We start from the raw sequence: 27,211 nt of genomic DNA, 5'->3' as shown, positions 1-27,211 counted from the left end.
AACCCAAGTTCCCATCAACTGAATGGATAAACAAAATGTAGTATATATAATAAAATATTATATACAATAAATTGTATATATTGTATATAAAATATTATATCTTATATATTTATACAACAAAATATTATTCAGCCATAAAAAGGAGTGAAGTACTGATACATGTTACAACATAGTTGAACTTTAAAAACATACTAAGTGAAAGAAGTCTCACACACAAAGGACACATATTGTATGATTCTATTTATATAAAATGGCCAGAACAGGCAATTGTATAGAGACATAAAGTAGACTAGTGGTTGCCTGAGGCCAAGAGGAACAGGAATGGGGAGTGACTGCTAATGGCTACAGGGTCTCCTTCTGGCAAAATGAAAATTTTCTTAAATTAGGTTGTATTATTTTTTAGATTCCACATATAAGTGATATCATAACAGTATTTGTCTTTCTCTGTCTGACTTAATTCACTAAGCATAATATTCTCTCATTTTTTAAATATAAATTTGTTTATTTATTTTTGGCTGTGTTGGGTCTTTGTTAGTGCACGCAGGCTTTCTCTAGTTGCAGCGAGCAGGGGCTACTTTTCATTATGGTGGGCGGGTTTCTCATTGCAGTGGCTTCTCTTATTGCAGAGCACGGGTTCTAGGCGCACAGGCTACAGTAGTTGTGGCAGGCAGGCTTAGTTGCTCCGCGGCATGTGGGATCTTCCTGGACCAGGGCTCGAACCAGTGTCCCCTGCACTGGCAGGTGGATTCTTAACCATGGCGCCACCAGGGAAGTCCCTCTCATATTGTTTCAAACGGCAGTGTCATTCTTTTTACAGCTGAGTAATATTTCATTATGCATATATACATAACCATTCATCTGTTGATGGACACTGGGGTTGCTTCCATATCTTGGGTCATAAATAGTGCTGCTATGAACACTGGGGTGCATGTATCTTTTTGAATTAGTGTTTTCATTTTTTTCTGGATATATGCCCAGGAGTGGAATTGCTGGATCATATGCTAATTCTATTTTTAGGGGTTTTTAAAAATAAATTTATTTATTTACTTGTTTTTATTTTTGGCTGTGTTGGGTCTTCATTGCTGTGCATGGGCTTTCTCTAGTTGAGGCAAGCAGGGCTACTCTTCATTGCAGTGCGTGGGCTTCTCATTGTTGTGGCTTCACTTGTTGCAGAGCACGGGCTCTAGAGCACAGGCTCAGTAGTTGTGGCGCATGGCTTAGTTGCTCCGTGACATGTGGGATCTTCTTGGGCCAGGGATTGAACCTGTGTCCCCTGCATTGGCAGGCGGATTCTTAACCACTGCACCACCAGGGAAGCCCTATTTTTAGTTTTTTGAGGAACCTCCAAACTGTTTTCATAATAGCTGTACCAATTTACATTTCCACCAACAGTGTATGAGGATTCCCTTTTCTTCACACCCTCTCTAATGTTTGTTATTGTACACTTTTTGATGACATCTATTCTGACAGGTGTGAGGTGATATCTCATTGTTGTTCTGATTTGCGTTTGTCTAATAATTAGCAATGTTATTATTTCATGTGCCTGTTAGCCATCTGTATGTCTTCTTTGAAAAAATGTCTATTCAGGTCTTCTGCTAATTTTTTGAGTTGTTCGTTTTCTTTTGATATTGAGTTGTATGACCTGTTTATATATTTTGGAATATTAACCCCCTGTCAGTCACATCATTTGCAAATATTTTCTCCCATGGGTTGTCTTTTCATTTTGTCAGTGGTTTCCTTTGCTGTTCAAAAGCTTTTAAGTTTAATTAGGTCTCATTTGTTTATTTTTGCTTTTGTTTCTTTTGCCTTAGGAGACAAATCCAAAAAAATATTGCTATAATTTATGTCAAAGAGTGTTTTACCTATGTTTTCTTCTAGGAATTATGTGGTTTCAGGCATTACATTTAGGTATTTAATCCATTTTGAGTTTGTTTTTATATATGGTGTAAGGAAATGTTCTAATCTCATTGTTTTACGTGTGGCTATCCAGTTTTACCACCACCACTTATTGAAAAGACTGTCTTTTCTCCATTGTATATTCTTGCCTCTTTTGTCATAGATTAATTGAACATAGGTACATGGATTTATTTCTGGGCTATTCTGTTCCATTGATCTGTGTGTCTAATTCTGTGTCAGTAACATGCTGCTTTGCTTACTGTAGCTTTGTAGTATAGTTTGAAGTCTGGGAGGGTGATACCTCCAGTTTTGTTCTTTTTTTCTCAAGACTGCTTTGGCAGTTTGTGGTTCCATATGATTTAGGATCCAATCCAAGAGCATGGAATATTTTTCCATTTCTTTGTATCATCTTCAATTTCCTTCATCAATGAGTTTTTAGATTATAGGTCTTTCACCTCCTTGGTTAAGTTTATTCCTAGGTATTTTATTCTATTTTGATGTGATTTTAAATGTTTTTGTTTTTTTTACATTCTCTTTCTGATAGTTCATTATTAGTGTATAGAAAAGCAACAGATTTCTGTATATCAATCTTATATCCTGCAACTTTGCTGAATTCATTTATTAGTTCTAATAGTGAACTGTATACTTTATTTTTTTAATTTTAATATAATTCTTAAAGTTTACTTTCCATTTACAGTTATTATAAAATATAGCCGATATTTTGAACTGTATACTGTAAATGAGTAAATTTTATGGTATGTTAAGCATATCTTAAGAAAACTGTTAAGAAAGAAAAGAAAAATACCTAAGGTAATTCTTATGTATATAGGCATGCCTCAGAGATTGTGGGTTTGGTTCCAGACAACCACAATAATGCAGATATTGCAATAAAGCGAGTTATATGATTTTTTTGGTATCCCAGAGCATGTAGAAGTTATATTTACACTATACTGTAGTCTATTAAATGCACAGTAGCATTATGCCTAAAAGAAACAATGTACCTTAATTAAAAAATACTTTATCGCTAAAACAATGCTAACCATCATCTGAGCCTTCAGCAAATTGTAAACTTTTTGCAACAATAACATTGAAGATCAGTGAGCACAGATCACCATAACGAATATAATAATGACAAAAAAGTTTGAAATATCATGAGAATAACCAAAATGTGACACAGAGACCCAAAGTGAGAAAATGCTGTTTTTGAAAAAATGGTGCCGACAGACTTGCTTGACGCATGGTTGCCACAAACCTTCAATTTGTAAGAAACGCATTATCTGCGAAGCAAAATAAAGCAAAATCCAATAAAATGAGGTGTGCCTGTACTAAAGTGACACAAACCTGAAGTAGTTTCTACAGTTCTATACTTGGACCTTTTCTCATTTCCCAGGTCCCATCTACTCTTATATGCTGAGAACTCCCAAGTATATACCTTGATATCCTCTTTCTCATTCTCTCTTCTGAGTTCCAAGATGCCTACTAAATATCTTCTCCTGGGGTGCCTAAAGGTACCTCAATATTTCAAAATCCAAACCCTCCATACATAACCCAGTTAACCACAGCAACAATAATAGTTAACAACAGCTACAACAAACCTTGCTCTATCTCTTATATTATTGCATGTATCATTCAAGCTGAAAACTCCAGATTTGCCTCTAAGTGCCCCCATCCCATTCTTTCTGAACATTTCTCCTGTTAGTCCTCTCCTCTTTAGACCCACTGTTATTGCCTGATTCCAAGCCTTCCTCAATCTGACTCTTACCTGGTCTCCCTGTATCCATTTTAAACCCTGTCTGTAACCATTTCTCCACCCTGCTGCTACAGTGATGCTTCTAAAACACATATCAGACCAGGTTTCTCCCCTTCTAGCTGTACCCTGTTGCCTGTATGGGATTCTGTCTAACCTCATCTCTCACAGTCTCACACACACATCCCAAGGCTCCAACACCTCTCCTCAAGAGAAGTGTATGATTCTGAACATGCACAAAGCACCCTCTTCCCTCATATGCATTCTTCTACACCCAGGTGAACTTTCTAGGAAGCTTCTCTGATATAAGTAAACAGAGTTGATTACTCTGCCATATGACTTCTTCAGGATGGAGTATTGAACTTAGTGTGGTCTCTGGAGTCAGACAGACCTGGAATCTAATCCAAATTATGTTGTTTGCCAGCTATGTAAACAAATGGGAAAAATACCTATCTTGCATGGTTTCTTTCCCAGTCTGCTCTTAAAATACCAGAATCTATAATATCCTGTTATAAATTTGGTAAGTCAGATTCAGTCTAAGGTAGAAATATCCTAAACTTAAAGAAGCAAAAGACTGTCTAAATCATCTCATTTAATTCTCTTTAGTGTAAAGCAGTCAATAGATCACTTTATTCTTTGTAGACAAAGACTAACTTTACTTGTTACCTTTAGTAACAATAAAGGGAATGTTACAGCTAAAATGTTGGCTTCCTGATTCAATAAATATTTTTTATTTGTATTAATTAATAGAGATACATGGGCATTTAAATCTATAGCTATAACTTTTAAATCCTAGAGTTTATTCATTTTTATTGTTTTATTATAAATATTTAAATATACAAAAAAAGTACACAGAATAAGATTACAAACACCCAACTGCTCAGTTTTATTATAAACTTTACTATAGTTGCTTACATTTTGCTTATTAAAAAAAAATCCAAGCCTACAGCTGCATAATCTGTATAATTAGTAAGCCAACACAAACTCATTTAGACTATCAACCTAAATTATACTAAATTTAAACTGAGAAATAGCTGTGGAATTGAAATTAAGAATTCTAATCCATCCTCATTGAGAAATATGTATAATGGAAGATTATATCAGTGTTTATTAGAGACTTACCCAGGAATGCTGGGTTTTGCCTTCCAATTCACATGTCTTTTTTTTTTTTTTTTGGCCACATCGCGCAGCATGTGGGATCTTAGTTCCCCGACCAGGGATTGAACCCGCACCTGCCGCATTGGAAGCGTGCAGTCTTAACCACTGGACCGTCAGGGAAGTCCCTCATATGTCATTTAAGGGATCTACTTCCTCATCTCTGGTCCCTGCCATCATACTCAAAGAACTCAAGACCCAATGGAAATCAGTCCATAGGCTGGGTTGGGCTAATCAGATTCTTTCTTTTAGAGAATTTGAGGGTCAAGATGCAGATATTCTAGTCTATCCTCTACATCAACACCAGCTACCATAAGAAAGCAAACCACAGGGACTTCCCTGGTGGCGCAGTGGTTAAGAATCCACCTGCCAATGCAGGGGACATGGGTTCGAGCCCTGGTCCGGGAAGATCCCACATGCCGTGGGGCAACTACGCCCGTGCGCCACAACTACTGAGCCTGCGCTCTAGAGTTTGTGAGCCACAACTACTGAGCCCACGTGCCAACTACTGAAGCCCGTGCGCCTAGAGCCTGTGCTGTGCAACAAGAGAAGCTACCGCAATGAAAAGCCCACGCACCGCAACGAAGAGTAGCCCCCACCTGCAGCAACCAGAGAAAGCTCGCATGCAGCAACGAAGACCCAACGCAGCCAAAATATAAATTAATTAATTAATTTTAAAAGATGCACTTAAAAAAAAAAGAAAGCAAACCATAAAGTAAAATGCACATATCTCTTCCATTCTTTAAAAATCTGTTGCCTATTATAGAAGGGTGGGGAGGGATGGATTGGGAGTTTGGGATTAGCAGATGTAGACTATTATATAGAAAATGGATAAACAACAAGGTCCTACTGTATAGCACACAAACTATACTCAGTATTCTGTGATAAACCATAATGGAAAAGAATATGAAAATGAATGTGTGTGTGTGTGTATCTGAATCACTTTGCTGTACAGTAGAAATTAACACAACATTGTAAATCAACTATACTTCAATAAAATAAAATCTAAAAAAAGAAATCTGTTGACTATTATTAAAACTCCTTAGCCTAAAATAACCTGGTCTCTGCCATTACCTCCTCTTCAACCTAGCACCCAACACTCATATCACTGTGTTGTGGATTAAAGATGACCCTAGATTTTCTGCCAGTCCTCTCAATGAGAAGTGGGATCTGTTTTTCCTTCCTTTGAATCTAGAGTGGCCCTATGACTTGCTTTAATTCAACAGAATGCAGAGGGAGTAAAGCTGTGTGACTTTGGAGGCTGGACCTTAATATAACTGCAGCTTTTGCATGCTGGGAATGTTCCCTCTTGGGAGTCCAGTCTCCATGCTGCGAGAAACCCAAGCTAGGTAGAGAGGTCATATGTAGGAGACCCTTGATGCTCGGGTCAACAGCCTTAAGCTAAGCTCCCAGCTGACAGCCAACGTTGACTGCCAGCTATGTGAGTGACCCACTTTGGACATTTCTGGCCAGTTGGGCCTCCAGATGATGGCAGCCCTTGCTGACACCACTTTGGGCCCTACTGAGCCCAGCCAACTACAGAGTCATGAGAGTTAATAATAAGTTGTGGTGGTGGTGGTGGGGGGTGTGTGTGTGTGTATGTTTTAATGTATATAACTTTTATTTTTAAGAACAGGTTTAGGTTAACAGAATTAAATAATTAACTGAATGATTACAAAGGTATATCTTTTTTAAACAACATCTTAATTACAAAGAATAAAACAGAAGGGAAAATATAAATAAATAGCTACAATACAAAATATGTCAGTAAATCCACACTAGAATGGAAACGCCCCAGTAACACAGAGTCCCACTATGGAATAGCTAGCCCAGGCACTAAGAAACTGATCACTGCATTCAGAAAGTCAAAGCCACAATGTCAGATAAAATAGTACCTGTTTTTAGATTAATGTGACAGCATAAGCACAAAAATACTAAATAAATTAAGTTACATGAGTCTCTCTCTAAGAGAATCGTGCCAATGAAGTTCATGCTCCCACCTTTGGATTTCTGATACGGCATCAAAGACTTTTTTACAGAACATAATTTTCATACTTAACTTCTGAAAATGTGGAACAGTAAGACAGATTCATGGGTAACTGTGTTAATTCTATTCAAGTTTCTCTCTCACAGACCCAGCAGGGAAATTAAATAAGCCCTGAAGTAGTTCTTGGGAAAAATATAAGGAATAGTCACTGTGCCTCCAAAGGATATATTCAGGGGCTTCTGAACTCTTACATTAATAATAACTCTGTCAACTTGCTGTCCTTCAGCATTTACAATAGAAGCTTTCATTAAAATAGCAGAACTCTGTTTGAGAAAGTGATTAGGTCACACAAAATTATATTTAGTGACCATTCAGGGAAAAAAAAGCTAGTTCTAAACTAACGTGAAATTTAACATTCTTTTTTCCTGCTTCCATTTAAAATTCTTGTGGCTCCAATAATCAAAAGAAAGAAAAATCACAGTTCACTGAGGCAGCTCTGTGTGTCAGCACCCAGCACGGTTTCTGGCACGTAACAGATGCTCAATAAGTATTTGCAGAATTAATGAGAAGAAAAGAGGAGGGGAGAAAGGGAGGTAAAAAAAAAAAATAGGCAAAGAAAAATGGAAAGAACGCTTGTATGTAACTATAGATTCATCTATGGCCAACCTACAGCCTACTGTCAGAAACCATCCTCTGCTTTTTATCTTTCTAGCACAGACACAGTCTTCTAAACTCAAGAGACTGAAGTGTACATCTCCCAACTCTTGAAGAATATATAATCCCCAGTCCATCTCTGAACTTAAACAAACATCTCTCTCCAAAAAAAAAAAAAAAAAAAAAAGCTATGGAAGATGTTGCAAAGTTTCAGAGAATATTTCTTCAAAAGGATCACCAAATTCTCCAAGAAGACTTCCTTTGTCAATCCTGTCTGGCCATAAGCATCCCTCATTTCTGTCTGTACAACACTTACAGGGGTATTTTTTAAAACTGCATTGACCCTTTCATTCACTTATTAGCTTTCTTAGCACGTTCTCTACAAATGCAGTTCCAAAACTTCCCCTTAAAAGGAAATTTAAACTCGTCATTTCAAGTCCTCAATCGTGCACTATAAACTCTCCAAATAACAATGACTTCTGTTCCAGAGGCAACATGAAGAAAAGCTGAACACTGCTTTCTTTCTTTCCTCCTCTAAATATCTCTCCACCACCAGACAGGAGTCAGAAGAGCAGGGCTCAGGCCTGAGCCCAGGCACCACCACAGCAGCAAAGGCCAGCCTCACTGATCCCCGGGGCTTCCTTCAAGCTCACAAGCCTGGTGAACCACTTCCATAAACACACTCTGCCTTCCTCCACTCATTTCTTTCCTCTTTCCTCAAACATGCATGGATCTCCTCCATTAAAAAAAAATCTTTCACTTGAACTAGTAATGCCTCCTTCTCACTTCATTTACTTCTAAATTTCCTACAACTGGATAGTAGACTACAGCCATAACTCTTACTCTTTTTTTTTATCATTTAATTTCTTTTTAACCCATAAAATTAGTTTCTCATCCTCCTACTCTTGCAGACCATTAATAAATTCCTTTTAAAAACTTTCTTATTATGGGGACTTCCCTGGTGGTCCAGTGGTTAAGACTCCGTGCTCCCACTGCAGGGGGCACGGGTTCCATCCCTGGTTGGGGAACTAAGATCCTATGTGCCGTGCAGAGGGGCCAGAAAAAAACCTACTTATTATGGAAAATTTCAAGTACATACAAAATACATAAAAATGAACCCCTACGTACCCATCACCAAGCTTCAACAGTCGTCAACATTCTGTCATTCTTGTTTCAGCCATACTTCATCCATTCTCCATCCCTATTTAATTATATTATTTTACAGTTTTCACAGGGAAATTGTACCTGGAAAGTTGTAATTTTTACTGTAAATGTAAATTATAGAATTATAATTTTGACAAATGGATATACCTGTATAACTCACACCCTTATCAGACACAGAACACCTCCATCCCTCCAGAAAATTTTCTTGCGTCCTTTCTCTTTAATTAATTCTTCAAAAAACAAATCCAGATGCATTTTCTCAGTTACCAATCTCCTTGGCTTCTTAGCAGCATCTGACAGTACTGATTCTACCTTTTGCTTGAAATTTGCCTCTTGATTTTATGAAGCAAAAATATTCCAGTTCATCCTCAAGTCATGTCAGCTTTACCGGCAAAATACACCTCAAGTCTGCCTTCCTCCACGTCAGTGCAGGACGCTAATCCATCTTCTCTCTCACCTAAGTGACTGACTACGACTGTCTTCTTTCTCACTGGTCTCCCTGCTCCCACTCTTGCCTTTCTCCAACCCATTCTCCACACAGCAGCCAGAGTGATCTTTTAAAAATGCAATCATATCACGCTACTCCCTAACTTTACAGCCTTTAATGGCTTCCCAGTTGACAGAGGATAAATCCACATTCTACATCAGGGCCTTCAAGTTCTTGCAAGGTCTTGGCCTCCCTGTATAACTTCCTATCACCGCTGGGCCTCATGGGACTTTTGATAGTTCTTGGAAGAGGCCAAGGTCTTTTGAAGCTGTTTCTTCTGTCTGGAATACTGTTCTTCTAGCTCTTTACACAACTGGCTCCCTCGGCCTTTACCTCTCAGCTGAAATGTCACCTTTCCAGAGTGGTCTTCCTTGACTAACCTAAGCTTGTCCTCCCAGTCACCCTATATTACATTATTTTATTTTCTTCATGGTATTGACCATAATCCACAATTACTGTCTTTATTTACATTTGTTTCTCCCACTGAAACATAACCACCTGGAGAGTAAGAAGCCCGTCTTTTCTATTTATTGTTGTGTATCCCCTAATAGCACATGCTCAAGAATTATTTATTTTTTTAAAAATGGATACACTTCAGTATCGTTTTGTAGAAAAGTCCCCACCTTTTCTCAAAACCAGTTACCTTTCCTAACTTCTTTCTGTTAACAGAAAACCACAAATTATGTTACCATAGTACTATGATAAATTCCTGCATTAACGTCAAATCATTCGGAATATAATAAGATTTTAAACAAAGAGAAGCAGAAGAAAGAAAAAAGTCATAAAAACATAACTTAAACTAAGACTGATGAAAACAAAGTTATAATCTAATTTTTAAGAACAAAGCATCGGGCTTCCCTGGTGGCGCAGTGGTTAAGAATCCGCCTGCCAACACAAGGGACACGGGTTTGAGCCCTGGTCTGGGGAGATCCCACATGCCGCAGAACAACTAAGCCCATGCACCACAACTACTGAGCCTGTGCTCTAGATCCCACGAGCCACAACGACTGAGCCTGTGAGCCACAACCACTGAATCCTGCGCCTAGAGCCCGTGCTCCGCAACAAGAGAAGCCACCACAATGAGAAGCCCGTGCACTGAAACGAAGAGTAGTCCCCACTCGCTGCAACTAGAGAAAGCCTGCGTGCAGCAACGAAGACCCAACACAGCCAAAAAAAAGAACAAAGCATCTACTTATTATAAGTATAAAAGGAATATTCTTTTAGTCTGATTCTAAACTGATAAAATATTCAATAATTGAAAATCAAGAAATGCAATCCTTCCTCCCCTGCTCCCAGAAAGAAGGTAGAAACTGAATCTCTGGTACAATTACATATTCTACATTGGTCTAGTTACATGCTTGTCAAGCAACCTTCCAGTTACAACCTAGCTTTCCAGGGAGAGAATGTACTAACCAGAAGATCCAAGAATCCAGTCTTCCTTAACATTGTAGTTCATTATAAATTAATTAATTAGGGTCTTGGGGAAGGGTCTGTGGGTACTATAGAAATCCTGGGGTTTGTGTATTTTGGGTGACCTGGGTGTGTGCTTGGGGGAGATTCCTAGAGTGTGTCCAGATGTCACATATTCTGACTCTCCCTAAATCAGATTCAGGATCTAGATGAGTCTGATCAAGTTTATAGGCTTCTCCTTTGGCTACAGAAAGAAGGAAGAGATCTGGTGAGAGGGAAAAAAACAAACAAGAAGACAGGATGACATCTGTCCTTCTACCTAACACATGGACTGCAGTGAGGGGGGATTCAGAAAGAAGCTGAAGCATCTTTCACGAGGGACCCCGAGACTCAGGGCACAAACCGTGCTTCTCTGAAGCCCAGCCCACAAAGCCCAACAGAGCAGAGAAGGGGGAGGCCTCTCTAAAACTTGGTGAAGTGTTTGTTGTATGAGGCCAATAGGCAGCGAGGACTGACCTGATGGGAACCCACAGACATTTTTTTTTTCTGTCTTTTTTTGTTTTTTTAATAATTTATTGATGTGAAATCCACATAACAGAAAATGAACAATCCAGGGGCATCTGGTGTATTTACAATGTCGTACAACCACCACCTCTATTGAGTTCCAAAACATTTTCATCACCCCAAACAGAAACCCCATACCCATTAAGCAGTCACTCCTCATTCCCCTTCCCCTCAGCCAATCCCTGGCAACCACCAGTCTGTGTTCTGTTTACAGATTTATCTATTCTACACATTTCATATAAATGGAATCATACAATATGTGACCTTTTGTGTCTGGCTTCTTCCAATTAGCATGATGCTTTGGAGGCTCCCGGTGACATCTGACCCCCCTCCACTTTTGCTCTGGTGAAAGAATAAGCTTTCCCACAGAGAGTACCAGTAGCAGTGGCAGCAGAAAAGGGACAGCCCTCAGGAGGGTTCAGAGCAGATAACATGCTGGGCACTGTCCAGGACACAGTGTGAGATACCCTCAGAGCTCCCAGGAAGGGACTAGAGACAATTTTGACAGGAGAAAGAGGGATGTGAAAGTGATACCGAGGGTTCCGTATGACCAGGAAGAGAAATAGCCAAGGAGACTCTGGACATGAAGCCAGATATATACAGATATAGATAATCACACACATAACTACTTATACACAGGCGACAATGATAGCACTGATTTAAGCTTTAGCTTGAAAAACCAAACCAATTACCATTTAAAAATGTATAATTAAAAGTGTCTAAAGGGTTTCCCTGGTGGCGCAGTGGTTGAGAGTCCGCCTGCTGATGCAGGGGACACAGGTTCGTGCCCCGGTCCGGGAGGATCCCACATGCCGCAGAGTGGCTGGGCCCGTGAGCCATGGCCGCTGAGCCTGCGCGTCCAGAGCCTGTGCTCCGCAACGGGAGAGGCCACAACGGTGAGAGGCCGGTGTACCACACACACACAAAAAAAAGTGTCTAAAAAATTATCAGTGATACCTCTGTGTAGCAGGAATAAGGGACAGACTTTTACCTTTTACACCTCTGATTTGTTTTAATTTTTAAAATAAGTACATACACCGCAGAGCACAGGGAGATCAGCTCGGTGCTTTGTGACCGCCTGGAGGGGTGGGATGGGGAGGGTGGGAGGGAGGGAGATGCATGAGGGAAGGGATGTGGGAACAGATGTATATGTATGACTGATTCACTTTGTTATAAAGCAGAAACTAAATAAAAAAAATAAGTACATACAACTTGCATAATAAAACCTTAAGGTAGTCTACAAATGAATCATAAATATTTCTATGAGTTCAGAAAAATTTGTTTTAGATTTGTCACCGAGTGTAACAAAAATGGATAGTGAGAAGAAAAAAAATCCTCTCAATCTTAGGTTAGGTTCTAATTTAAATCAATCAAATTTCTAAATTCACCTAAAACATAACACCCACTCTACTCAATCACTGCTCCTGTTGTTTAATTTCTGCTCAAATTATTTGCACCTTTAGTAATTCACTGACCTTGGAACTGCTTTCTTCCGATACTTCTCCCTCATTGGTCTGCATGGGAACAGACTCTGTGCAAAACTCTGCAGAAACACACAAATACTGCCTAAAAGAGGTAAGAAGAGAAAAAAAACACATAAGGAATTCAGTGTGAAAATTTGTTTTCTCGGACTATACTGAAATTCTGTCACTGAGACCATAGATACTGTGAAGCAATGACCTTACGTAATGTGTGTGCGCACGTGCACGTGTGTGTGTGTTTGTGTGTGTGTGTGTGTGTGTGTATACACATGCATCCTTGATAAGAAAGGAGGGAGAGAGGTAGGGAGAGAGTTTTCCCCACCTTAGGGGAGAATAATTAGGACAGGTTTAAGACACTGGAATATTAAACAGTTCTAGATGTCTTTCCTCTTTTTGACTTTTAGCAGAGGTAATAGTGAAAATCTTCAGCAATTCATACAGTACAAACACTGACCTGTCAGAAAAGAGGCCGACCTAAGTAGACTAGGGGACCAGTTGTTATGCTGTAGCAGGTCATACTGTCTGGCTATTAGGCTAGGCTATTGAAAGTATCTGGGTTTCTTGGGTTTATAATTTATGTTCAACATTTATGGTATTTTATAACTGAAATTAAGGTGTACTCTAATGGTTGATCCCACCTTTTTACTTTAAGAAAATCTGCTTAATAAAATAAATGTCAGTTAATTTATTTTTATATGAGAACAGACTATTCATAAGGCAAGACAATAAAAAGTAGTAATTTTTCCTCTAAGAAGAAGATGAGTCCAATAAAAGTGTTAAAATTTTATGAATTAAAATGTACCAAAAAGAAACTACTAAAAGTTTATGCAACATTCAAATTAATTCATTAAGTACCTAATTATTAAGGAATAAGTACTCAAACTGACACAAAACAAATCTCCATTATAATACAGGTATGAATATTTCAAAGCCTTTCAAATATTTCAAAGGGCTCATAGCTACAAAATATGAAAGCTAAAAAGACATTTGACAGTGAATCCTTTTGGTGTGCAGAGAAATCTTTATGAATACAGCAGGTTTGGGGACCTCGCAATCTGGTTCTGGTGCAGGCTTCTCAATAACCAAGACCTAAGGCCAAAAAGGTATTAAATATTTCTGGAAATCTGTTTCCTTACCTGTTGGGTGGGAAAGGGTACAGAAATACCTACTGTGCTCACCTAATAAGGTTTTTTGGGAACCAATGTGTATTTATGTAATGAAATGTAAAATTGGTACAGTGGAAGCCCCTTAACCAACACCAATTCACTCACTCCACGTGAACCGACACTGTCCATTCCCTCTGTAAAATACACAGCTGATGCTCACAGAAAGTGAAACAGGCTTTCTCTAGTTGGTTTTGTCCCTCACCTGTTTATGACAGTTGTGCAAAAGCAGAATTACTCTTTCTATAAAGACTAAATTGACAGCACTGGAAAAACTCGATAACATAACTAGGAAGATTTGGTATACAAATTGCTTCACAAATGTCTTTTAAGTTCTCATTCTGCTTTACTGAAATAGAGATTGTATTTCATAGATGATACATTACAGGCATAGCTGACCAGGAAAGACACCCCCATTATTTCTGTGCCGTTTTCCTTTGAATGCGCTGGAAAGAGGAACGCTTCTTCCCCTCTCCTGAGGTTTCACTCCTGGCTCCACTCCATCCACACATTCCACCCCAGTGGAGGTGCAGGATCTTATCTGAATGGTGAGTTCAGAAGGAGAAACAAGGTATGTGAGCTCAGCCCCTTCTGTCTCTTCCCTTCGGAAGCCAGCTGTCCCTCAGGAGCACGCATTGTGCTCCACTCTCATACCCATCAATACAGGTCCCTCACGATTACCTGTGACAGGTAAGTCTGCTGAATTCTGAGCTTCACTGTTAAGACTCTTGCCCATAGATGTAAGCTGCATTCTCCAAAACAGCTTTATTAGTAATAAAGATGATATTTTGATCTCCCAAATGCCCCACCCTTCTATTTCTCAATGGTATAGAACTCAGCCTAGGGAAAAAGTGCTACTTATTAGGTCTCTCAAAGACCTAAACCTGGCACATGAGACTAGAGTCTTGATTAACAGACATGAAGCAAAATTTGGGGAGAAAAATACACGTGAAATTTCTGAGGCTTCTGTTGGGCCCAGGACTTTGGGCCTTGGTCTTTTGTGAGGGGGCAAAGTGCTTTGACCTTATAGAGGTTTACATTAGTCCACATGAGTTTTTACAGTTACATACTAGCTTTTAACTACTGAGGCCAAATTAGAAGTTTATAAAGCATAGGGGGGCTTCCCTGGTGGCACAGTGGTTAAGAATCCGCCTGCCAATGCAGGGCACACAGGTTCGAGCCCTGGTCCGGGAAGATCCCACATGCCGTGGAGCAACTAAGCCCGTGCGCCACAACCACTGAGCCTCCGCTCTACAGCCCACAAGCCACAACTACTGAAGCCCACGTGCCTAGAGCCCATGCTACGCAACAAGAGAAGCCACCGCAATGAGAAGCCCACGCACCTCAACGAGGCGTAGCCCCCACTCGCCTCAACTAGAGAAAAGCCCACGCACAGCAACAAAGACCCAACGCAGCCAAAAATAAAATAAATTAAAAAAAAAAAAAGACAATTTTATAAAGCATAGGCCACACTGTATTATGACCTTAGTGTAACTGTAGTTATGGCAACTCTGTCTTCAGGTATGTGGCTGTTTCTATAGAGACAAGGCTGCATGCACCAGGCAGAGAAGCCTGAGCAAAGGCTTGGGGGGCTTCGCCAGCCTCAGCAAAGCAACAAGCCACAGTTGGTCGTGGCGGCAGCAGTGGTGGTGGTGGTACTGAAAGCTCATCTAAATGTCAGCTGTGCAAGTGGCCTCAGCATACATCAGCCACTCTGGCCTAGCAAGCAAATGCCAGCTGTGCTGGCCTCAGCAAAGGCAATAGGGCATTATCAGGCTTGGGTGGCTTCAAAGTACAGAAGGCTGCTGCCTGACCTTGAATTATGCAGGCACAGCTTTTCCTAAGCAGGCATGGCTGAGGGAATGATTAGACTTTAGGGAAAAGAGACTTTCTTCATACAGGCCTTTTAGATATTTAGCGAGTGCAACAATTATTTGCTGCATATAAGCTGCAAGGCAGCTGAATTTCAAACAGCACATGTGCTATAAAACCAGTGAAGTTCTATGTTTAAATTGTTTGTTCTAGGCTTATGTAGGCAATTCAAAGGGGACATGGAAATTGAGAGGTTTCTCACTAAATGTCATACTGATGTCCTTTATTTAATTTGCTCTCTTTTTTTTTTTGGTTGATTTTGAACTATCCTTAATGTTTTTCAATGTGTTTCTTGAGAAAGCCTCTAAGACATTCTTGTTTGAAGTCATGGCTTATAGTTGTGTCTAAGGGTCGAAATCAGTTTTACCGCCCTTTTGACAAAAAGGAAGGTGAATAAAGTAGGTGACCGATAGTCTTGACCTGGCACAGTGCTTCAGCACACACAGGACAGGCCTCAGCAGACGTTAATGAGCAAATACGAGTAATGTCATGCAGCCTGTGTGCTGGATCTTCTCTAAAGAAGTTGGCAAATTTGTTAATATTTCAAAGTCCTCCAGGATCCAGCCCTCACCTGTCTCTCCAGCATCATCGGCCAAAGCCTCTTTGTTCACTTTGTTCCAGCCATAGTGAACTACTTACAGCTTCCCAAATATGCCAGACTCTTTCAGGTTTCCATGTTTTTATTCATATTACTCCCTCGGCCTTTCCTCTCCCTACTTCTCATTCGAGACTCAGCTTTTATAAAGTAATTCCTGTCCCATCTCTAGGCAGAACTGGTGATTCCTTCCTCAGGTTCCCAGTGGATCTTGTTTGAATTTTATTATAAGATCTGTAACACTGTATTGGATTTATTTACTTACATTAATGCCTCTCCTATTAGATTATCAAACCTTTGATACCAGACACTATTTCTCATTAATCTCTGTATTAACAGATTACGTAAAACTATGTACCCAGCATTTAATAAGTATCCAATAAATTTCTATGTAAGAATGACTGAATTAATCAACTAAAGTCTTTTTTGTTTAAATTGCAATAGGTATTTATTCAATAAATATTTACTGGGTCCCCACCACATGCCAGATGGTGCTGGGCTAGTGTGGTGTAGTAGAATGAGCTTTGGCTTTGAAGGAGCAGAACCATTATTCTTTGTCATTTCTTAGCTGTATAATCTTGAGCAAGTTACTTAACTTTCTAATCTTCATTATTTTCATCTATAAAACTGGTCAGGAGGAGGTGTTACAAGAATTAAGTTAAATAATAGGACTTCCCTGGTGGCACAGTGGTTAAGAATCCACCTGCCAATGCAAGGCACACAGGTTCAAGCCCTGGTCCGGGAAGGTCCCACATGCCACGGAGCAACTAAGCCCATGCGCCACAACTACTGAGCCTGCGCTCTACAGCCTGCAAGCCACAACTACTGAGCCCACGTGCCACAACTACTGAAGCCCATGCACCTAGAGCCCGTGCTCCTCAACAAGAAAAGCCACCGCAACGAGAAGCCCAAGCACCACAACAAAGAGTAGCCCCCGCTCGCCACAACTAGAGAAAGCCTGCATGCAGCAGCGAAGACTCAATGCAGCCAAAAATAAAAATATATATATAAATTAATTAATTTAAAAAAATAATAATATACGTATAGCACTCAGCAAGGTGTCCAGAAGCAGCCAGTAGGCACTACAAAAACAGTTCCTTTGCAAGAATTCTCAAAGGGTTTACAGACTAGTAAAGGAGACAGATACAAATAACTCTTAAAATAACGAATGCTTCCATTGCTGTAACAACAACGGGTGCTCTCAGAACACAGATGAAAAAGAAATTCTGCCAGGAGAGTACAAGAGGGAAGAGTAAATAGTTGCATTCCTCTCCCCTCTTCCAAAATCTAAGCAAAGAGAAGAGCATCCATTAAGGCACAAAGCTATGAAAAATAACTTCATGTCTGGGGAACAGAACATGGTCTGGTAAGGTTTACAGATAGGGGTTTACTAAAAAAGAAGCCAGAAATGTTGTTTGGGATTAGGTTTTGGAGGGGTTTGTAGGATGACATCTGCACTGCCCGGGAGCCACGAGAGCTGTATAAGCAAAGGTGCGACGTGAGCAAATCTATCGTTAGACGCTGACTCTGGCAGTGCGTGGACTACAGACCGGAGGGCGGAGGGACCGGAGGCAGAGAAGCGAGGCTACACTCACGTAAAACTGTGAAACTGCTAAATCTAAGAACAAATTCTAGCTTCATAAAAGGATGAGGCACCAAATGTCAGTATCAAACGAAATACAGGTGGTTTTTTTTTTTTTTTTTTTTGCGGTACATGGGCCTCTCACTGTTGTGGCCTCTCCCATTGCGGAGCAGAGGCTCCGGACGCGCAGGCTCAGCAGCCATGGCTCACGGGCCCAGCCGCTCCGCGGCATGTGGGATCTTCCCAGACCAGGGCACGAACCCGTGTCCCCTGCATCGGCAGGCGGACTCTTAACCACTGCGCCACCAGGGAAGCCCAATACAGGTGTTTTTAAAGGGACCTAGTGAAGTGGAAATGCAAAAGGGCTGGTGTGATGGCCACTTTAAATACCCTTCTGTAAGAACTCTGGAAAGAAGCATTAATGTCAAAACGTACTTTTCTTCTTTTTAAGATGAAGACTCTCAAGGGCTTCCCTGGTGGCGCAGTGGTTGAGAGTCCGCCTGCCGATGCAGGGGACACAGGTTCGTGCCCCGGTCTGGGAAGATCCCACATGCCGCGGAGCGGCTGGGCCCGTGAGCCATGGCTGCTGAGCCTGTGCGTCCGGAGCCTCTGCTCCGCAACGGGAGAGGCCACAACAGTGAGAGGCCCACATAACGCAAAAAAAAAAAAAAAAAAAGATGAAGACTCTCTCATTTCACTGCCAATACACGGTGGAAATAGATTTTTAAAACTTACCTTTGACAGTATCCTGGGGCAACACGAGCCCGTGAAGATGAGTCTAGACTACATTCAGTGCAAAAACCAAAACCCTGAAAAGAGAAGAAAATAACAATGAGCCTCATGCTCACAGCAAGATGCCATGGTACAAATCCAGGCTTCTCCAGCTACCAGCTATTGACGCTTAGGCCAGTGGCCTAACAGCTCAAGCCTCAGCTTCCTCATTCAACACTGGGAACAATAACAGCATCTTCCTCATAGGGTTCTTTGGAAGTTTAAATGAAATATGTGTAAAACACTTAATACAGGGCAGGGCACCAGCCACATGCTCTATAAAGGTGAATGGTCTTTAAGAATGTGAACTGAAATACTTTCTGAAGAAACATGACAACCTATGTTAAACCTTTATTATTTATTTAACTTATTTTTTCTACCAAAAAATACCAAATTGCTTTTTCAACTTCTTCACTTGACATGAGAATGTCTCATAATCACTGTAGATTCAATACATCCCAAACTGCACTCTTCATTCCCTCCACCCCTGTACCACCCCCAGACCCCATTCTCCTGTCTCTACTGTCTCAATCAAGGGTATAACTGGGACTTCCCTGGCGGTCCACTGGTTAAGACTCTGTGCTTCCACTGAAGGGGGGCATGATTTCGATCCCTGGTCAGAGAACTAAGATCTGGCATGCCATGCAGCACCACCAAAAAAAATAAGGAGGGGGTATCATCCTCCACCCAGGTGCTTCGGTCAGAACCTCAGAGTCATCCTGGATTTCTCACCCCACCCCAGTCCTCTCACAGTCCATCAGCAAGTCCTGTCATTCCTGCTTTCACAATATGCATCTCAGATCCACCCATAACTCTTCATTTTCATTGTTATCATCATTTCTTACTTGTGGAGGCCTCTTAGCTGGTGTTCCTGGGCCTACTCTGGCTCCTCTCCAATCCGTTTCTAATTAATTGCTGGAATGGCCTCTTCAAAATCAAATCAGATGATAGCAAGTTGCTAATAAGTGCAGTGAAAATGTTATTTCATGACGGAATGTTTCTCTCTTTATATGTATGTGAAATATATACTCATATATATATACAAATATACATGAAATGACAGCCATTTATTAGACATTTAGAGATCCTGGGCCAGTCCCTTCATTTTATAACGGCAGGAAAAAGTGCTAGAAGGATATTCTGCTCAACACGCTACACTGCTGTCAGAAAGATGGTCACTATTTGGAAGCTGGCCCCCTAGCTGATTTCAACTGGCCCCCTAGTTGATTTCACAATCAACTTAATGTTTCTGTCCAAGAAAGCACATTCCATTTCCCATGGCTACGGATTATAAATTATAGCTTTAGTCCTACATTTGAGGTAGTGGTTTACTGAATCTCGAAAGCGTCTTGCTGCCCTCTTATCTCTCATCATCTCTACCTTAGCTTATTTTTTTAAGTGTTTGAATAAATAAATCTCAGATAGAATGGTGTTGTGATACCAGTGACATTTTAATTATTATCTTTACCCTTGTTTTATACACACTGTTATCCCAGCAATCTTCCTTTCTAAAAAGCCAATTTGACCTTTGAACATACCACTGCCAAAATTCAGTCAATACCTACCCACTACCCTTAGGGTTAAATTCAAGATCTCTCTAGCCCCATCGTCACTTCACATTCTAGTCACATGGACTGCACAGGGTTTCCTTGCTCACCAACGTCTCTGAGGGCCCTGTGCCTAATTCCCTTCTACTCCTCTTTTTTTTTTTTTAAATAAGGGGTGCTATTTATTTATCTATTTTTGGCTGCATCAGGTCTTAGTTGCAGCATGTGGGATCTTTGTTGAGGCGCGGGGGCTTCTCTCTAGGTTTGGCGCACAGGCTCTCTAGTTGAGGCACATGAGCTCAGTAGTTGCGGCATGCTGGCTTAGTTGCCCTGTGGCATGTGGGATCGTAGTTCCCCGACCAGGGCTCCAACCCACGTCCCCTGCATTGGAAGGTGGATTCTTTACCACTGGACCACCAGGGGGGTCCCCCTTCTACTCCTCCTTTAAGATCTGCCTCAGGTGTTAGCTCCCGAAAGCTTCCTGTACCCTTCCTGGTTGCACTAAGTGTTCCTCCTCTGAGAAATACCATATAATACTGGTAATATCCATGGGTCTGTTTTCTTCACACAACAGAACTCCTTGACAACAAGGACTATCTATGTCTTACATTAACTTTGAATTTGGTATCGGGTAGGAGTTCAATAAACATAAGCTGAACTGAATCCTGATGTGATCCCAATAACTCCATACTGCAGTGTGGACGCTTCCACACTGCACTGGGGAAAGCTGAAGAAGCTAGCTGCAACTTCCAAGATGGGCCTGGCCCTCACAGAGGATGTAAACCTTGTGGTTACGTGTGACGCTCAGCACCTCAGAGAAAGATAGGATTCTTAAATTTTTTCTCAACTGCAGACTATCAAGATAAGACCGACTAATTTTCAGTTCTCTATTGTGGTTAGTTTCTGCCCCGGCTAAACATTCTTCTCCAGACTTATCAGTAGTCTAAATTCTATACTAACTTCATAAAGTAGCCCATTATTACATATCTTGCTAACAGACAAGCTTAGGACACTGGCCAGCTCTGTCCTTTGCCCGCTTGGCAGTTGGTCCCGGACGCTTGCCGGTGGTCAGTGACGGAAAAGGAGTTAAAACAGAGGAGAGGCAGGCGGAGGAAACTGGGCAGTTTTCCAAGTACTCTGGAAACCAGTTTTTACAGAACAGCTACATTACTTTCTCTGCAGGGCTGTAAACCTCTGAATCAGATGCACTCATGTTCAAGATAAACAAAATTTAATTCTAAAATCAACATTTAAAATTATCTAGTTCAAGTTATCTACAGCACTGTTTTCCTTCTAAGGTACGAGTAATGGCAAATTCCTTCCAAACATCATTTTGAAATGTTCAGAACTACACTGCAATCCTTCCATCTAATCACGTGTAGCCACGGCAGTAAACTATTTGAACTGCTCCAGTTTTCTCTATTCTCTTGCGGAAGAACCAGATTGGTCTTGAAATTCACACAGCGGGGTGGGAAGGTTCAGTGCATCTTGGACTAAATCAATTCCCAGGCCCTGCAAAACTTCAAGTAGGCTTCAAGAGCTCCTCCACAGTTAAGTATGGAACTAAACTCACAGATGTAATTAGAACTGAAATCTTTCACAGGGAATATGGCAGGTTGAAAGAAATACAAAGTCAATAAACTATATTTACTAATAACACCTCTGATATGATAAAGTTTTAATTTTCAAACTTGGTTGTTTAGCATGATTCTTTTAAATTTAATTTCAATTCTCATTTCAAAAAAATTCAAGCAATATGAATAAAGCCCTTGACCATGGTCCTCTCTCTCCCTGCCCTGGTCTTCCCAGGACTCACCACTGTTATCTGTTTGATAACTGTCATGATTCTTGAGATGCAGATTATTAAGAATATACCTGTAAACTTTTAATTGAATCACAAATAACACTGAAAACCCTGACTGTCTACCTTGTTGGCGACTGGCCTAACTTCAAGCAAGATGTCCAGAAGAGATGCCTTAAGTGAGGCAGCAGATGTGAGGGTGGAGCAAAACACCAGCAAAGAAGCCCAGGAAGGTCTTCCCAGGAGGCAAGCACAGACCAGGAGATTCAGGGCAGATGGGAGGGTACCACACGTCCAGCTCTATAAGCGGGGCATCCAGCCCAAGTGGGCAAAAAGGAACCTATTTAATTAACACCAATGATAAAGTCAAAAGTCTAAGGAGTGCAGGTGGAGGCTGTTCTGCTACAGGTCGATGGGTTTATTTAGCCACCAATACCAGAGGGTTGTTATTGTTCCAAGATCTGGAAATGCTACCTTTGCAGTTTCCAATCACTTCTACTTCAGTTCAACACCTTGGAAATTCTGTAAAAATGTTCAAGTCTGCCCACTCCTAAAAACATCCCCTTTAATCCTAAAATTTCCTCCAGCTTTTGCACCTTCCATCCCCTCTTTCCTCTCCTAGTCAAGCTCTTTAAAAAGAAGCTTTTGAGACTTCCCTGGTGGCTCAATGGTTGAGAATCCGCCTGCCAATGTAGGGGACATGGGTTCGAGCCCTGGTCCAGGAAGATCCCACATGCCGCAGAGCAACTAAGCCCGTGCGCCACAACTACTGAGCCTGTGCTCTAGAGCCCACGAGCCACAACTGCTGAAGCCTGTGAGCCACAACTACTGAAGCCCATGCACCTAGAGCCTGTGCTCCACAACAAGAGAAGCCACTGCAATGAAAAGCCCGTGCACCGCAATGAAGAGTAGGCCCCACTCGCCGCAACTAGAGAAAGCCTGTGTGCAGCAACAAAGACCCAGTGCAGCCAAAAATAAATAAATAAATAAATAAATAAATAAATAAATATTTTTTAAAAGAAGTTTTTATTTGTGGTGTCAGTGTCCTTATCTCTCATGCACCTGCTAAGCATCAAAATTTGGTTTCTTTCCCTATCGCTCTCTGTTGTCAAATACAGTGGATATCATTGAATTTTTTGCTTTAACCTCTCTTTGGCATTTAAAAATCAGAATGACCTGAAACCCTTGTCATTTGGGAGCTCCTTTCCTCCCTTGATGTTAAGGATACTGCAGATCCCGTCGCTAGGCCAGGGGCACCTTGCTTTAGTTCCTGGTCCCTTGGCTGTGTCTGGGTCCCTCGTCTCCCTAGGTTTGCAGCCAGCCCAAGGCCCCTGTCAATACTGTTGATTTTCAGGTTCTCACCATGGGCAGAGTGTTGCTGGGTGAGGAGCTGCTGCTTCTGTACATGGAGGGTTGGAGGGCAGGGGCTGTGGTAAAGGAATCCAGCTCAATTCCTGTCTTCAAGGACTGAGCCTAGTTCTGATGCTCAAACTGATATGGAACATATTTAGTCCCTTTATCCCACAGAAGGGGCCAAATGCATCAGTTTTGCTATCTTGACTTAGACCATTTCCTTCCAGTCTCTTTTGCTGGACAGTCTTCCTCGGGAATTCATCCTCCCTTTCTCTTTTTATTATAAACCAGGGGTCCCCACCCCCCGGGCCATGGACAGCTGCCGGTCCGCGGCGTTAGGAACCGGGCCGCACAGCAGAAGGTGAGCGGCAGGCAAGCGAGCGAAGCTTCATCTGCCGCTCCCCGCTGCTCCCCATCGCTCCCCGCCGCTCCCCATCGCTCGCATCACCACCTGAACCATCCCCCTACACCAGTCCGTGGAAAAATTGTCTCGCACGAAACCGGTCCCTGGTGCCAAAAAGGCTGGGGACCGCTGTTATCAACTCATGTCCTTATTCTCTCCCACAGATTTAACTACTAGCTATATCTTGATGACTCCCAAATCTCTCTCTAGGGCTCCCCTTTCTTACAATCTTCAAAGCCATCTATATAGCTTCCTAATGTCAGTGGACTTCTGTACCCCATGTTCCACAGGTCCCTAAAACGCAACGTAATGACACAAAATAATCTGCCTCTCTAGAGAATCCTAGCATCCCACTCAAATAAAAATGCAATGTAATGACACAAAATAATCCGCCTCTCTAGAGAATCCTTGCGTCCCACTCAAATAAAAATGCAACGTAATGACACAAAATAATCTGCCTCTCTAGAGAATCCTAGCATCCCACTCAAATAAAAATCTGGGACCATCATCAGCATCTTGCTCTCACCAAACTCTGTCAATTCTGATCCCCAAATATTTCAACAGGTACTTTCTTCCCTATTCCTACTGTCACTGCCTTAGTTCCAGCATAGTTTCTCACCAGATTTATTCCATTTGTTTTTTAATTGATTTTTTTACCCTCAAGACCCACCCCACCCCCACTGCCATTAGAATTACCGTTGTAAAGTGCAAAACCACAGTGCCTTTGCAATGTCTCTCATCCATCTTCAAGATGAAATCTAATTCCCACTGCGTGGTATAAGGCCCAGGATCCATTCTCCTCTCAGCTTCATTTCATAAAACCACATTGCTTTCAATTTCCCTTAAGCACCACATGGCTTCATGTGCCTGTGACTTTGTACAGCTGTTTCCCTTTGGACTCCTTCCCACTCACAGGGCAAATTTCTTCTCAACCTTCAAGATGCAAGAAAAGGGAAACCTTTCCTATGAAGTTTGTCTTGATTCCTCTCTTTCGCTACAGGTGCTCTGGATGGGTCCTTCCTCTGGGTTAGCAACCGTACTTGTATATTTTTCCACTAGGCTTGTTTATGTCGTGTATACTACAAGGTCATAAGCTTCCTGAAGGCAGAAACTGCTAAGTCTTTTTATCACAGTATCACCATCATTTGAAACAGTGCTAGTGCAAAGGATATTCCAATAAGCTCTTATGAAATAAAAACATACATTTTTGGGGAAAAAGAAAATCAACTCAATACAATATTCTTAGTTTACTCAAATAAGGATGCTGCTTATCACTTATAACAATATATCCAGGGGGACTTCCCTGGTGGCGCAGTGGATAAGAGTCTGCGCTCCCAGTGCAGGGGGGCTGGGTTCGATCCCTGGTCAGGAAACTAGATCCCAAATGCATGCTGCAACTAAGAGTTTGCATGCCACAACTAAGGAGCTGGCGAGCCTCAACTAAGGAGTCCACCTGCCACAACTAAGACCTCACGCAACCAAATAAATAAATATTTAAAAGCAAACAAACAACAAAAAAACAATACATCCAAGGCCACATTACAGATTCCATTCATTCATTCATTCATTCATTCAGTGAATGAGCCACATGCCAGTTATCATGCTCTGTTCTAGAAACACCATGGTGAAGTTATGCTAGGCTCTCGGGGCAGTGTGCTACTTGCATGGACCCATAGACTTCCAGGGAGAAGCTGTGAAGAAACTCTGGGACTGAGAGCAGGACCCTGGCATAAAGATGTTAAGTTTATTATATCTTGTAAGTCAGGGAGGGTTGCCTAATAAAAAACAAACTCAGTCTGAAGCAGGGATGATGAAAAAGGCACGTGCTTCACCTTCAACCACTAATCCAGTTTGGTCAAATGGAACTAACGCCCTCTTGCTTAGTCCAGGACAACTTGTCAATTCTTTAACAGAAAGTAAAGCTACCCTCTGAAGACCTACACACGCTGCAAGTCACTTGGAGATGGGGGCGGGATTGTAGGGAATAATGACTGCCAGCTACAAGAACAGCAAAGGCAGCTATTGGAACAGCAGATTCAACTCAACCAGCTTTCCTGATGCTTACGAAATGCCCAGCACTATGCTCAGTGTTTTCAGAGCAAGGGCCTCTGGCCAGGTTTTACTGCAATCGTTGGCCACATAAGAATCAAACGGATTAACATGTTCAGCTTTTGTACCCAATTCATTGACGATCTATGATCAAAAAGCCTTTATTCTTCTTCCATATTGTATATTTTATGGAGGTTTTTAAAAAATCAAATAGCTATTTCTATGAAGGTTCTTCACAAAATTTCAAATGCATATTGGTTCTCCATTAAACCAGTAAGTAAGGGAAATTTTAATATTGATATTGAAGATAATAATGATATGAATAACCATTAACTATTTATGCTGTGCTCAGCAATATACATCGTGGACATCTCAAAAAAATCTCATTTAAGATATGCTCCCTGTCCTCAGAGGTCTTAACACTGTTGATAAGTGTTGATAAGAAAACTTAGCACTCCAAGCAATTCCACAAAAACTAAGCACTAAGCTATGTGGCACAGAAGTTTTGAGGATGCAGAGAAAACGGTGGGCTAGACAATCTGTGCAGCCTTCAGAGAGAAACTAAGATTCGTGCTGGAATTGATGGGATCTAAAGCAGTGATTCTCAAACTTTTTCAGCTCAGGGTCTCTTTACATTCTTAAAAATTATTAAGGACCCCCAAAAGCTTTTGTTTAGGTGGGTTGTAATTATCAATATTTACCACATTAAAAATTAAAACTATGAAAAATTTAAAATATGTATTCATATTTAAACATACAAATGATTATGTTAACATTTTTAAATTAAAAATATTTTAAAGGATAAAAAGTTTGAGAAAATTGCCATTTTTTAACATTTTTGCAAGTGACTTTAATACTTTGCAAATATCAGACAACTGCTGTATCCTAACATCTGCTTTTGCATTCAACCTTTTGCAGTACCACATGCCATGCAGCCTCTGGAAAACTCCACTGTACACTCAGGAATGAGTTTAAAAGGCATATATCGTCTTAATGTTATTAAATAATTGTGATTTCATGGACCCCCTGAAGGGTCTAGATGGGGGGTGAGGAGGGATCCATGGACCACAACTGGGGGAATCATTAATTTTAAAAGAGAAAGAAAATGGTATAAGCAAGGGCTGGGCAGGAAGGAAATGTGTGGCTCGAGAGCCGTAACTTCCAAGTACGCAATGCTTACCCCTAAAATCTTGGCTACAACAAGGCTTGCCTCCATCGTGATCCTCAGAGACAGAAATGGCAGGGCAAGGTGGGGACAAGAAGCCTCCACCTCACCCCATGGTGCATCTGTGCCTGTGGAAGAGGCTCTGCTGCCCTCGGCAACATTCCCTGGAGGCCACGTCAGGCTTTCCTCTCTGGCGCCTGCACTGTGCTCTCCTCCTAGAAGCTGTAAATGGCTCACAAGAAACTGCCTTGCCGGGCCTTCCCAAGGCTGTGTTTACTAACTACTAAATCATCTTCCTGCTACAGTCTCAAGTTCTTCAGACATTTCTTGATCTGGCTGTCTTAAAAAGCACATTTAACATCAGC

The 27,211-nt window shown here is 41.2% G+C and overlaps 1 protein-coding gene across 1 annotated transcript in view; it reads right to left on the bottom strand.

Annotated features, from left to right (window-relative positions):
* TNRC6B (trinucleotide repeat containing adaptor 6B) overlaps positions 1 to 26,935 on the bottom strand; it is a gene marked incomplete at its 3' end in the record, with an annotated part of 197,954 nt that extends 171,019 nt beyond the window's left edge. The window contains exons 1-3 of the mRNA XM_079716010.1: positions 26,862 to 26,935; positions 18,493 to 18,566; positions 12,540 to 12,630 (exon numbers count right to left, since the gene is read on the bottom strand). Coding sequence (XP_079572136.1) covers positions 12,540 to 12,630; positions 18,493 to 18,566; positions 26,862 to 26,897 — 201 coding nt within the window. The 5' untranslated portion in view covers positions 26,898 to 26,935. The remainder of the gene's footprint in view (positions 1 to 12,539; positions 12,631 to 18,492; positions 18,567 to 26,861) is intronic.
* Between the last annotated feature and the right edge of the window lie 276 nt (positions 26,936 to 27,211).

Source organism: Hyperoodon ampullatus (genome assembly GCF_949752795.1).
Source record: "Hyperoodon ampullatus genome assembly, chromosome: 11".
Classification (NCBI taxonomy): Eukaryota; Metazoa; Chordata; class Mammalia; order Artiodactyla; family Ziphiidae; genus Hyperoodon; species Hyperoodon ampullatus.
The sequence above is the reverse complement of the archived record's forward strand: the minus strand, read 5'-3'. Positions and strand labels throughout refer to the sequence as shown.